Source organism: Danio aesculapii, chromosome 1 (genome assembly GCF_903798145.1).
Source record: "Danio aesculapii chromosome 1, fDanAes4.1, whole genome shotgun sequence".
Classification (NCBI taxonomy): Eukaryota; Metazoa; Chordata; class Actinopteri; order Cypriniformes; family Danionidae; genus Danio; species Danio aesculapii.
The window spans coordinates 43,062,365-43,075,553 of record NC_079435.1 but is presented as its reverse complement, the minus strand read 5'-3'; the positions used below and the strand labels follow the sequence as shown (position 1 = coordinate 43,075,553).

Genomic DNA, 13,189 nt, shown 5'->3' with positions numbered 1-13,189 from the left:
TAGATAGATAGATAGATAGATAGATAGATAGATAGATAGATAGATAGATAGATAGAAGTGATAACTTCTTGAAAGAGGACAGGACTGAGGGTTTTCTTAACAAACATTTTGTGCTTTGCTATAGAAACATTTAGCTAAAGAAACCTTAAGAAACATATTCACCCACTTTTAGTTCTCTATTTCACAAATCTTTTGACTGGTTCTGCAGTAACAGGAAGAATTATTGTCAGGATGATCCAAAGTCCAGTACACTATAGATAAAACACTGGAGAGCTCACACAGACACAGACGACTCGTTGGCAAGATGGTCATGTTTGTCGGCATGTATACTTATGGGTTTGTGGCTGCTTCAGTTTGCATTATTTGCTTTGCATGCATCACCTACCAGCTGTTGAAAAGCTATCTGCACAAATGGAAAGAGCTGAAGCCCATCCCGGGCATTGGAAACACATTTCCATTCATCGGGAATGCGTTGCAGTTTAAATCGAATGGAGGTGAGAGGAGCTTATCAGTCAATTTCCTGTTCACTCTGAGCATCTGAAGAACATTTTGTTGTGATTAACATGGTTAATACACAAAATACAAATGCTAACTAATACACTATAATAAAGGTAAGATGATGAGAATAAATTTTAGTAAATCCAATGTATAATTTTTTTTTTCAGTGCAGTGAACAATATAAAAAAGAACCTCTAAAGAATTTGTAATAGTCTTTGTAATAGGAATTGTAATTGCAAATGTTTCAGATTTCTTTCTACAGTTGGTTGGATACACAACTGAATTCCGGAATTCTCCACTGCTTAAAATATGGATTGGACCTATTCCATTTCTCATCTTATTCCATGCTGAGACAGTTGAGGTATCCCTCACCTACAGTAGAGCAAAAGGACACAAACACTCCTCTGTTATGTTTAGGACCTAGTGCATTTCATAAGAAAATATTTGAAGATAAAGATAACCTTGGCAACAAACTTATTTATAGGCACCACAAATTTGATGACCACATTATATAAAAGAACATGATAATGTTTTACATATGCTATCTTTATACAAAGAAATAAACATGCTGTAAAAGAAACATGTCAAAGATTAGAAGATAATAAATTCAAAGGGAACACAATATTAAAGTCCAAGTGTAAGTGCAAATCATACAGGATTCACTGTATTAATATAATCAGAAAACACATTTAATCATATTAAAACTAGTTTTGCTAGTAACAGTTAAGGGGGGGGGAAAGTGTATCTGTCAGAGGGGCCGTCATATTAGTTAATTTCAGTAGTAACTACTGGCAAACAGATTCCAAATGTTTAAAAACAGAAAGCTTTTTTTATGTGTTCAGTTTTTTAATTACATGACAATAACATCTTTTTAGGCTGGGAGGCTTTTCATGATCTTAAATTCTGTCTAAACCTAGCGGTAACACTCATTTATACAATGTCAAGTTTTCATGGTTTAATTTTTCTCTTTTGTATATTGCTTTTGGCAAATCCCACTCATATACAGACAGTCCTGAATAATCCTGTTCACATTGACAAGGCCTATGCATACCAATTTCTGCACCCCTGGCTTGGAACAGGACTACTCACAAGGTAAACCGTTTACTCAATACATTTAATTTATTTTCCACTCTTAATAAATTAATAGACATCTATTATTTATGACACACATGGGGGTGTGTCCTAAAAAGTTGAAAACCCCTGCACTAGAGAATGCAGTTTACATTTTTATGTATATTGTTAATAAAAGAATAGACATCTATTGTTTTGACTTTGCAAGATATTTCCAAATATTCATTAAAAAAATTACTCATGATTAAAATGTAAACTGAAATAAAATGAACCTTATTATTTTAACTATTTTAACCAGGCTCACTGACAATGTACCTCAGCCAACATTTTTGCAGAACATAAAATATACTGCTCCATGCACGTTTCAGATGACAAATCCAGTAGAGGGTGCGATCTACATTTTTTGTGAAATCAAAATCATGTTACTTATGGTAAATGTCAAATACCTGTTCTTGTACATGGCCACATGAAGGCAGGGCTTGTTGTACAGATCAAATAGTGAACCACTGACCACCACTTCTGAACCACCGCTTCCCTAAACCCAACCAATAGTGTTTTCAAAAGCAAACATAAGTGACAAGTGCTTCGAGCACATAATTTTACCTTGATTTTACATTGTTTTTATCTCTTTTTGTGGTACTGAGCTTCACTGGATGTAAACCACAGCACTTCATCACAATGCAAAACCGTACAAAAGTGAGCTACTGTACCAAGCAATCTGATAATGCAAGAAAAGCAGGCTGTGTGGACAAACTGCAGTCGAATGTGTGTTTAAGTGTTTGTGGTTTTACAAAAAAAGACAGCTAAAGCATGTATTTCCAATGAGCCTGGGTTGCATTAGCTGGATTGATCAATCACCTGCTGCAGAACCACAGGTCAATTATAGGAAATAAATCCATTTTTCCTTTGGTTAGTACTGGGGATAAGTGGAGACGCAGACGCAAGATGCTGACTCCAACATTTCATTTCTCGATACTAACTGAGTTCTTGGAGGTGATGAATGAGCAAGCAGAGGTGCTCATAGAGAAACTAGAGAAGCAAGCCGGAAAGGGCCCATTCAACTGCTTTAGCCACATCACTCTCTGTGCCCTCGACATCATCTGTGGTTTGTGTGATTTTTAAAATATAATATAATAATATAAAGTATTGTATTTTTTTATTGTTTAAGGGAAAGTTCACCTAAAATGTAAGTTTACTAACTCATACTTACTAACATGTCAAACCACTTTATTCGGTTTGATATTTTGAAGAAGTGGAAACCTGTAGCTATTGACTTCCATAGTGTTTGATTTTTTCTACTATGAAGTCAATGGTTACAGGTTTCCAGCTTTCTTTAAAATAATCTTCATTTGTATTTAACAGTGAGTGAGTAAATGATGACACAGTTTTCAATTTTGTGGTGAACTGAAGACAAATTCTTTGGAGTATGTTTTATGACAAAATACTTCAATCTTGTGCATTTAAGTATGCTACTTGCCATTATTTTGTATTATTTAAATTGCAATGTAGATGTACTAAATAACCTATCAAATTTCTAAACTGATTACATTTCAGAAACTGCCATGGGAAAGAGGATCTATGCACAGAGCAACTATGACTCAGAGTATGTGCGCACTGTGTACAGGTAAGTGGGTTTTATTTCACATTAAATGGCCGGGACGTTTAGGGTGGATAACAGATGTATGGTTGTACATTTGAGTTCAAATCAATAATGGTTTGTAATGTGCAAATGTCTTGTGTGTGTTTAACAGAGTCATGAGCTTTTATGCCATGGTCATGTTTGTTTGAGTAGTTTAAAGGCCACAATGGATGTTATGTGACTTGATCCAGGGAGAAATATTTCAAAGTAATTCTAGATTTAGTTATTCAATAAAAGAAAGAAATAAAAAAGAAAATACTTTTTTTTTTTGTATCAAACTATTAAAAGGTTCCATCAGCGATTTTTGGAAAGCTCTTTGTAAATTCACCGGCCACATAGGTACACCTGTCCAACTGCTTAACACAAATTTCTAATCAGCCAATCATGGCAGCAGCCCAATGCATTTAGGCATGTAGACAAGGTCAAGACGAGCATCAGAATGGGGAAGAAAGGTGATTTAAGTGATTTTGAACGTGGCATGGTTGTTGGTGTCAGACGGGCTGGTCTGAGTATTTCAGAAACTGCTGATCTACTGGGATTTTCACACACAACCATCTCTAGGGTTTACAGAAAATGGTCTGAAAATGAGAAAATATCCAGTGAGCGGCAGTTCTGTGCACGCAAATGCCTTGTTGATGCCAAAGGTCAGTGGAGAATAGCCAGACTGGTTCGAGCTGATAGAAAGGCAAACAGTAACTCAAATAACCACTCGTTACAACCAATGTATGCAGAAGAACATCTTGGAACACACAACATGTCAAACATTGAGGCAGATGGGCTACAGCAGCAGAAGACCACACCAGGTGCCACTCCTTTCAGCTAAGAACAGGAAACTGAGGCTACAATTCGCACAAGCTCACCAAAATTGGACAATAGAAGATTGGAAAAACGTTGCTTGATCTGATGAGTAACAATTTCTACTGCAACATTCGGATGGTAGGGTCAGAATTTGGCATCAACAACATGAAAGCATGGACTCATCCTGCCATGCATCAACAATTCAGGCTGGTAGAAGTGGTGTAATGGTGTGGGGCATATTTTCTTGGCACACTTCGGGCCCATTAGTACCAATTGAGCATCGTGTCAATGCCACAGCCTACCTGAGTATTGTTGCTGACCATGTCCATCCCTTTATGACCACAGTGTACCCATTTTTTGATGGCTACTTCCAGCAGGATAACGCATCATGTCATAAAGCGCGAATCATCTCAGACTGGTTTCTTGAACATGACAAGGAGTTCACTCTACTCAAATGGCCTCCACAGTCACCAGAACTCAATCCAAAAGAGATCCTTTGGGATGTGGTGGAATGGGAGATTTGCATCAGTGGAGGATTAAGACAGTTCTGAAGGCAAAATTGGGTCCAACCAAGTTCAAGTAACTAATAAAGAGACCAGTGACTATGAAAGCACTAAAACAAACCTGTCCCAGCCCAAAATTATCTCCACCGAGAAGCTTGAACATTTTGCCATAGTTGTTGCCTGTATTGCATATCTTGTGCATGCACAAGATATGCAATACAGGCAACAACTATGGAAAAATAATGTCTTTTCATGTCCTAAATCTTATCGGACTGTCTACTGTTGCATAAAGTTGCTTTTTTGAAAACTAAACATTCTTGAATAAGCACTTGTCAGCTTGTCTGGTCATGAATTATCTGAGAATTACTTTATTCTTGTGATTGTCTGCTTTTGTTGGCATCTGTCAGAGTGCTTTGAATTGGGCTTGTCATAGCTGAAGCAAAGGAAAATTCACTCACCCTTATGTTGTTCATCTTCAGAGCTCAAATGAAGATATTCAATCCAAGAAATTTTGGCCCACTATTTAAAACTCAATCACCTAGACCAGGGGTCACCAAACTTGTTCCTGGAAGGCCGGTGTCCTGCAGATTTTAGCTCCAACCCTAATCAAACACACCTAAACAAGCTGATCAAATTTTTACTAGACATACTTGAAACTCCCAAGCAGGTGTGTTGAGGCAAGTTGGAGCTAAACCCTGGAGGGACACTGGCCCTCCAGGACCAAGATTGGTGACCCCTGACCTAGACTCTTCAAAAGCTCACAAAACCATTAAAAAAAAAAGATCCATAATAACCGACGTTTAATAAAAGTCTCCTAAACAGACACAGTCACTTCATATCAGGTCTGTCTAAATCTGTATTTGGAGTTTTAAGCGTTTTCAAGCCAGAGTGGAATTATTATAATTTAAGATATTTAGAATGGTAAAATGTGTTCACATCATTGTAGAACCCCCGATTACTAGGCTACTTGTAAACTTGGAGTTTTCTGAACTGATGTCACTTGAAGTCATGAACGGAAAGGAAAAGTGCATCATGTGTTGCCATGTCATAGTGACGGTATTTACAACACAGCATGAACAAGCCGTTTAGCTCTAACCCTAATTAGGCACACCTGAACCAGCTAATCAAGGTCTTCAGACTCGCTAGATAGAACACCCCTGTTAGGCTTTTATTCGCCTATAAACTTTTGTCAGCAAACTTAAATGAAAGGTCAACCATGTCTGATACTCAAGAAAGTTACCTTGTTATGGTAAGCAAGCATGCTAGAGCTTCTGTGACCAAATTTGAATACACCAAATATTTGCGTTCACTGTTTCAGTGTGAATAAAGACTAAATGTATGTTCAATTTATATGACTCATAAGAAGAGTCTCAAAATGGATAAAATCTCTCAACTGTATTCATTATATGATCTTTTGATGTACAAAGTGATTTCAATAAAAATATATATTGTTTTTACAGTTCCAAAGATGATTTAGACCAGGGGTGTCAAAATCAGTTCCTGGAGGGCTGCTGCCCTGCACAGTTTAGTTCCAACCCTGCTTCAACACACTTAAGCCACTGGTCACATTGCATCTTTTTACCTATAGACTTCCAATCATATGCATGCGATTGCGTCACACCGGAAACGCAATCTCTTTGTGTTTTTTTTTTTTTTTTTTTTTTTATTGTTTGCATAATATAACTTTTTTTTTGTAAAATTAAATAAAAAAAAAAACTTTACAAAGCCTCAATCATTAAGAAAAAATATGATCATAAGCTTGAAAAATTAATTTTTCTTTATTAAAGATTTAATTTAGGCCTTTATTAAGTTGATTGGACAGTATTTCAGACAGGAAGCAAAGTGGGAGAGAGACAGGGGGTAGGGACTGGAAATGTCCTCGAGTCAGGATTCGAACTCTGGACACCCTGAAGTGCTAATATATCATATGTCAGCATGCTAACCACTAGGCTATTGCGCCGACAAAACTTATTATTCTTCTTATTATTAATAAGCTTAAGATATTCATTATTGAATGAAATTTCAGCAAGAATAGTATTACATCTATGTACTGCCTTTAGGAACTTATTTTTGTGTATAAAAAAAGCAGTGTAACACAAAAAAATTAACAATAAGATCGAGAGCATGATCATTACCAGAGAAATACAGAAATATATCCTTTATAGCCAAAATTAAATCATATTTAAATATGGAAGATAAATAAAAAATAATGTTGTTCCAAAGACATTTAACAGGAGTGCAGCTATAGAATAAGTGAAATAAAGCTTCATTATGTATATTGCAGAAAGTACACAAATTACATATATCAAAATAATTAGCAATTTGGGAAGTTGTAGGATATACATTATGCAAAATCTTAAAAATGTATCTCTCTTTTTTGTTGGATATGCTGAACTTTTCAGATAATAACCATGCTCTTTTCCATTGAATGCTGTCAAAAAAATTAGTCCAAAAAAATTTACATCTTGGGGAGTTCGGAAATGCAATCTCGTCGACTAGTTTTGCATTTCGCTGCATTGCAAAGTTAAAGCTTGGTGAGCTCTGACCTGCGAAATCACATTACATGACTATGTGAGACCAATGGAAGATCAAAACATGACCTCTCTGTACAGAAATTTTTAAATATCGACCAATCGCTCGCTTTTTTAAATGACTAATCATCTTGTTTAATCCAGCCCCTTTTCGCAGTGCTGTACGACAGAATTTTGCATGCTCAAACTCTAGTGTGACTGCGGCATTACCTGTATAGGTTTCAAACAAGCCTAAAGAGCTCAGTCAGTTTGTGTTAAATTAGGGTTGAAACTGCAGCCCTCCTGGAGTTTGACACCCGTGATTTAGAATAAAGTCTTTAGAGTGAGTAAATAATGATAGGATTTTTTATTTTAATGTGAATTTTGTTGCTATTCTTAACAGTCTATTTCTTTTGATCACAATTTTTTGTATTTCTGCTTTGTGCAGAATGAGTGACATCATCACCAGGCGGCAGAGGATGCCTTGGTACTGGCCTGACTTTGTGTATAACTATGTTGGTGAAGGCAGAGAACACAACCGTAGTCTGAAGATTCTCCATTCATTCACAGAGAGTGTAAGTGTCTATACTGTACTTGGCGTCGTTCATTCAGATCATTTCCGCATTCTGATTGGCCATGTGCTTTTCTATCACACAGGTGATCAATGAGAGAGCTGAGTACATATCCTACGTTGAGTCTGACAGCGAATCAGATCAAGGGATGAGGAAAAGGCGGGCTTTCCTAGATATGCTGTTGAAAACAAAAGATGAGGATGGCAAAATGTTAACTCATAAAGATATCCAGGAAGAAGTGGATACATTTATGTTTGAGGTAGAAACTGTTATAGGTGGGGTTTCATTTTGAAGGGGGTAGGGAACAAAAAAAAAATCTTAAAAGTTGTTTGGCCTGGTCTTATAAAAATTAAGGTCCTGTACCGACTTCACCTGTCTAAACTATTGCTCTCTAAGATGTTTTTTCTCTGTAGACCCATTGTGCGAAAGACGTGGTCAAACTCCAGCATCACTTGGGCATATGTTTACCAATTTTGGCTATTTTTGGAAATATTCTAAAAATCAGAAAACAGTGTTCAGATTTGTAACACTTATAGCCCGTAGGTGGATTTTACTTAACTGAAAACAAAAAAAACCTCTCCTGTGCTCATCATTGATTAGAAAAAAATACATTATGTCATCAATCTTGAAAATATCAGACCTTTACAAACATGGAATGCTTTTATTAAGCAAGAATTGAACCCTAACAGACATCCTCACCTCTTTTTTTACCCTCCCTTTTTTTCTATATTTATATATGCTTTAAATATTATGCTAAAATCTGTTCTCAAAAATGCATATGTAAAAGTTTGTATCAACGTTTTTATGCCACATTTGAAATTCTAATAAACAGATTGTTAAAAATTAAATAAATGCATTAAGCCTACTCCAAGGCCGCATTTACACTGCACTGTTCAAGTGACCCAATTCCGATTTTTTTTTTTTCTCTCATGTGGCACAGATCGGATATGGCCCATGTACGTGTAAGCAGGAATAAATCACATGGATTCTGATTTACTCAAATCAGATTCAGGCCTTGTTTATATGTGGAAATTTATCCGTTATGAATCGGATCTGTGTTCTCGTGTCGGCAGTGTAAGCAGGTAGATCGGATTTTACCTGTCAATGCGAGCCGCGCATCATTAAAAACCATAGCGAATGACGTCAAGTCTGACACTTTCTTTTCAGAACAGACTTCAGCAGAGTCACAAACCTTAAATCTCATACATGAGGACTTTAACAGCTTTTGTATTGTCATATAGTACAGGTATTTAAGCATGTTTACGAGAGCGAGAGAGCGCAATGTCCGCCACGTAACCAATATAAACTAATATAAAACTAGTGCATAGGCCTACATCTCATGCATAAATCACGCCATGGACATGACATTAAGATGCCTAAAGGTTTAAAAAAGACTATATATCAAAAGAAGATGGACAAATGAGAAAATTTCTGTCATAAACTATAGTAAAACAGCTTGTCAAAAGCTGTTTTACTATACAGATTACATACAGGAATAGAGAAAAGAGCACTCTTTAATTAGCAGCTGTCAGTCATCTTTTTTTCCTGGTCATTGCGCCTTTGCCATGAGTTGTGTAAATGCAGACGATCGGATACGAGTCCCTATTAAAAGATGATGTAAGCAGGTCATCAAAAAAATCGGATACGGTCACAAAATCGGAATTGACCATCAAGATCTGCAGTGTAAATGCAGCCTGAAGGGCCCTTTAAAATGGCCATTTCTGAGCAGTTCACTCAGGACTCTTCAACAAGGTGGCAATGATTATTTTAATCATTTTTAAGGCAGTGACAGTGACTTTATATCATCTTATGTTCCAATGGCATGATTCCATAATTTCTGCTACGTTTTGCAGGGTCATGACACTACAGCGGCAGCCATGAATTGGGCCATACACTTGTTAGGCTCCCATCCTGAAGTCCAGAGAAAGGCACAACAAGAACTCTTTGAGGTTTTTGGTGTGTTGATTTTACTTTTGTTTCCTATCATGCAGTTCAAAATCAAAATGTATTCTTCTTATCTTTATATGTATGTAGTAGCACTTGTTATAAACATTTATTTGTCCTCATAATCTTTAATCAAATACTATAACCTTCTCTCTCCCCTCAAAACATTTTTTCTTCATGTTTGGTCACATGGAGTGTCTTTAGGGAGGGGCTATCAGAGTGTGTCTTGTTTCAGCCCTAATTTATTCTATTTGACAAAATCCTACACCACCCCTCTTTTTTTCGTAATTCTGGACCATTTAAATTGGATGTAGATCACAATATGAAGGAAAAGGGGCAATCTTAACTTCGACTTTAAACACCAAGAATTGATGCGTAAATCGTTACATTGTTTTGATGTAAAAGTGCTTGGAAATTATTTGAGTAATTTTGCATAGTATTTGTGTATCAGGCGAGTCTGAGAGGCCTGTTAATACAGAGGATCTGAAGAAGCTGCGTTATCTGGAGTGTGTGATTAAGGAGTCTCTGCGTCTCTTCCCTTCTGTTCCATTCTTTGCTCGAACCATCTGTGATGATACGCAAATCAGTGAGTTCCATATAATGTAGTAGTCTATCTATCTATCTATCTATCTATCTATCTATCTATCTATCTATCTATCTATCTATCTATCTATCTATCTATCTATCTATCTATATAAATATATCTATATATCTATATATATAAATCTATCTATATATCTATATATCTATCTCTGTCTGTCTTAGTCTGCTTCTCTATCTATGTCAATCATCAAGCATTATTTATTTATTTATTTATTTATTTAATATTGTACTATAGTAATGCACTTTAGCTATTCACCCCAAGTACAAATATCATTGCAAATCCTAGTGTATTTTTTTTCTAATGAAACACACACACATTACAAATAAATAAATGATATATGTATTTCAGATAATATATAGCTGAATATATTATGAGATAATAAATTCTTTATGATCTAAGAAACTATTTGAAATGACATCTGACATGACTTGTGTGTGTCTTTTGTAGATGGCTTTAAAGTTCCTAAAGGAACAAATATTGTTGTCATAACTTATGCTCTCCACCGTGATCCACGCTTCTTCCCTGATCCTGAAGAGTTCCGTCCTGAGAGATTCCTGCCAGAGAACTGCGTTGGTCGACATCCTTATGCCTACATTCCTTTCTCTGCTGGTCTTCGCAACTGCATTGGTGAGACCTGCAATTATAAATAGAAACATCATGTATGGAGGCGATGTGTACATCTACAGTATTGCTACTACTTCTACTACTACAGTACTTCCTCATTTAATTAGTTATAGATCGATGAATGGTTGGGTATGAATGGATGGGTTGATGGATTGATTGATTGATTGATGAATTGATTGATTGATTGTATTGTATTCAGGTCAGCGGTTTGCTATCATGGAGGAGAAGGTTATTCTGGCTTATATTCTGCGCTACTTTAACATCGTAGCTTGTCAGAAGAGGGAAGAACTCCGGCCACTGGGTGAACTGGTACTGCGACCAGAGCAGGGCATATGGATCACGCTGGAGCGCAGAAAGCACTAACATAGCAGTAAGCGCACACATAGCTAACAATGTCATAAAAATGTGTGCATGATGGCAACAATTTATGTAAAGTCATAAAAAGTATAAGTCTTGTCTTAAAAGGAATGATGTATCATACCAAACAAAGTTATGTCCGAGTTCAAACAGTAGATGGTGCTACATATTGCTATTTTATAACCCTATTGTCTGTACCGAAAGGATAACCCTTTTCTACAACACAAATATTCATTCATTCGTTCAGTCGTTAGTTCATTTTCCTTCAGCTTAGTCCCATATTTATCAGGGGTTGCCACAGTGGAATGAACTGCCAACCATTCCAGCATATGTTTTACGCAGCGGATGCCCTTCCAGCCGCAACCCAGTACTGCGAAACACCCATACACACCCTTGCATTCACACACGCACTCATACACTACAGCCAATTTAGTTTATTCAGTTCACCTATACCGCATGTCTTTGGACTGTGGGGGAAACTGGAGCACCTGGAGGAAACCCACATGAACACAGGGGGAAATGCAAACTTCACATAGAAATGCCAACTGGTCCAACCGGGACTCGAACCAGTGACCTTCTTGCTGTGAGGCGACCGTGCTAACCATTGAGCAACCGTGCCACCCTGATTCAAACTGACACAATAACAATGATTTTCAGCAAATAGACTATTCTGTAAATAACAGGACTGCATAATTTTAAATGTCAAAAATATAAATGCAATAAAAATTGCATTTGAGCAAATTTTGAAAATACTTTTTTAAAAATAAAAATGCAAATGAGCAATGAGTACAATTCTTATTAATTAACAGTTAATTTAGTAAAAGAAGAATTAATTAAAAGAAGTTAGCGTTAAGATTCTTTGTGCTATAATAATAAATGTGGTTGTTTAAGCTCTAAAATACTTTTTGGTTCTTTCCCTTCTGGTAAGTTTTTTTTTTCATAATTTGTTGAATTGAAATAATCTAAACCACTATAAATAACCATTTGTGAACTAAAAAGGTTCCATTGATGTTAAAGGTCTTACACTGAATGATGGATGCCTATAAAGGACCTTGCTTTACAGTACTTTGGCATACTGCACTAGACAAACAGTCAACACATAAATTACTCAAACATGTACCATATGGCGGACGGTGACCAACTTTTGATTGTATGTGTATTTTTAACACTCATACATTGTGCAACATTGGAATAAATGATGAAGAAAGTATTGGCTTGTGTTAAAAAATATAAAACGAGACAAGTGTCAGGGAATTAATGTCATTTGGTGCTGTCATCACTTAATAAATAATTATTCTGAGTTACATCAAAGTGAATCTTTCCAGAATTGATGGCTATTCAATTTCAGTGTGTAAGTTTTGTATATTTACCTAGCTAATTAAAAATAGTGTTTTATTCAACAAATGGTGTATGCTTGAACCAATAAGCTTTGAGAGCAGTTTTAATCTCCTGCCTTCCTAGATCATTACACTGGTCTATGCTTATGCAAACAAACTGATGTTTTTATGTTTGTGTCAATGTTAAGGTAGAACTGCTGTCTGTTTGGATGAATAAAAACCTAACTTTTTCACACAGACTTGTTATAAAAGTAAACTCAAAAGTTCGTTAGGCCTAATTTTGGACAACGATAGTCAAAATTGTCATGCTTTCATCACTCATCCATGAGACCTGAAATTTGGTTCAACATGAGGGTGAGTACTGTATGTGAGGATTTTTATTTTGCTAAAGCAGTTTATTTAATGTTGTCCTTGCAAAACAGTATCATATTTTATTGTTGAAGGGAAAAATAAATAGTTAAAAGGGAAAAGTAGTTATGCATAGCACTTTTATTCTCCATACATTAAATGGAGAAAAAAAATTAGGAGACCACTTAAAAATTGTCAATGAACCCTGATTTAATGAATTTATTAGGTATGGTATATTAGGTTTGTGTAAAATTTGAATGTTTGTTTTATTCTGTAAAAGTTTAATAGATTTTTTTTTACATTTCAAATAAAAAATTGTCATTTTAGAACTGCTTAAACATTTTTGCTCTATGTTTTTAGACACATTTATGTATTTTTAAGGAA

The 13,189-nt window shown here is 35.9% G+C and overlaps 1 protein-coding gene across 1 annotated transcript; it reads left to right on the top strand.

The window, feature by feature from the left end:
* Positions 1-266: 266 nt before the first annotated feature.
* LOC130231438 (cytochrome P450 4V2) lies at positions 267-12,690 on the top strand. The gene is made up of 11 exons (XM_056460777.1): positions 267-494; positions 747-859; positions 1,505-1,590; positions 2,484-2,674; positions 3,124-3,193; positions 7,468-7,594; positions 7,677-7,850; positions 9,445-9,547; positions 9,987-10,121; positions 10,587-10,766; positions 10,963-12,690. The coding sequence occupies exons 1-11, from the start codon at positions 305-307 to the stop codon at positions 11,124-11,126; spliced, it is 1,533 nt and encodes a 510-aa protein (XP_056316752.1). The 5' UTR covers positions 267-304; the 3' UTR covers positions 11,127-12,690.
* The last annotated feature ends 499 nt before the right edge of the window (positions 12,691-13,189 follow it).

Coding starts and splice junctions, on each gene's coding strand:
- LOC130231438 (XM_056460777.1), top strand. CDS start 305: ATGGTCATGTTTGTCGGCATGTATACTTATGGGTTTGTGGCTGCTTCA. Junction 1,591..2,483: donor GGAACAGGACTACTCACAAG/GTAAACCGTTTA, acceptor TCCTTTGGTTAG/TACTGGGGATAAGTGGAGAC. Junction 7,851..9,444: donor TGGATACATTTATGTTTGAG/GTAGAAACTGTT, acceptor TACGTTTTGCAG/GGTCATGACACTACAGCGGC.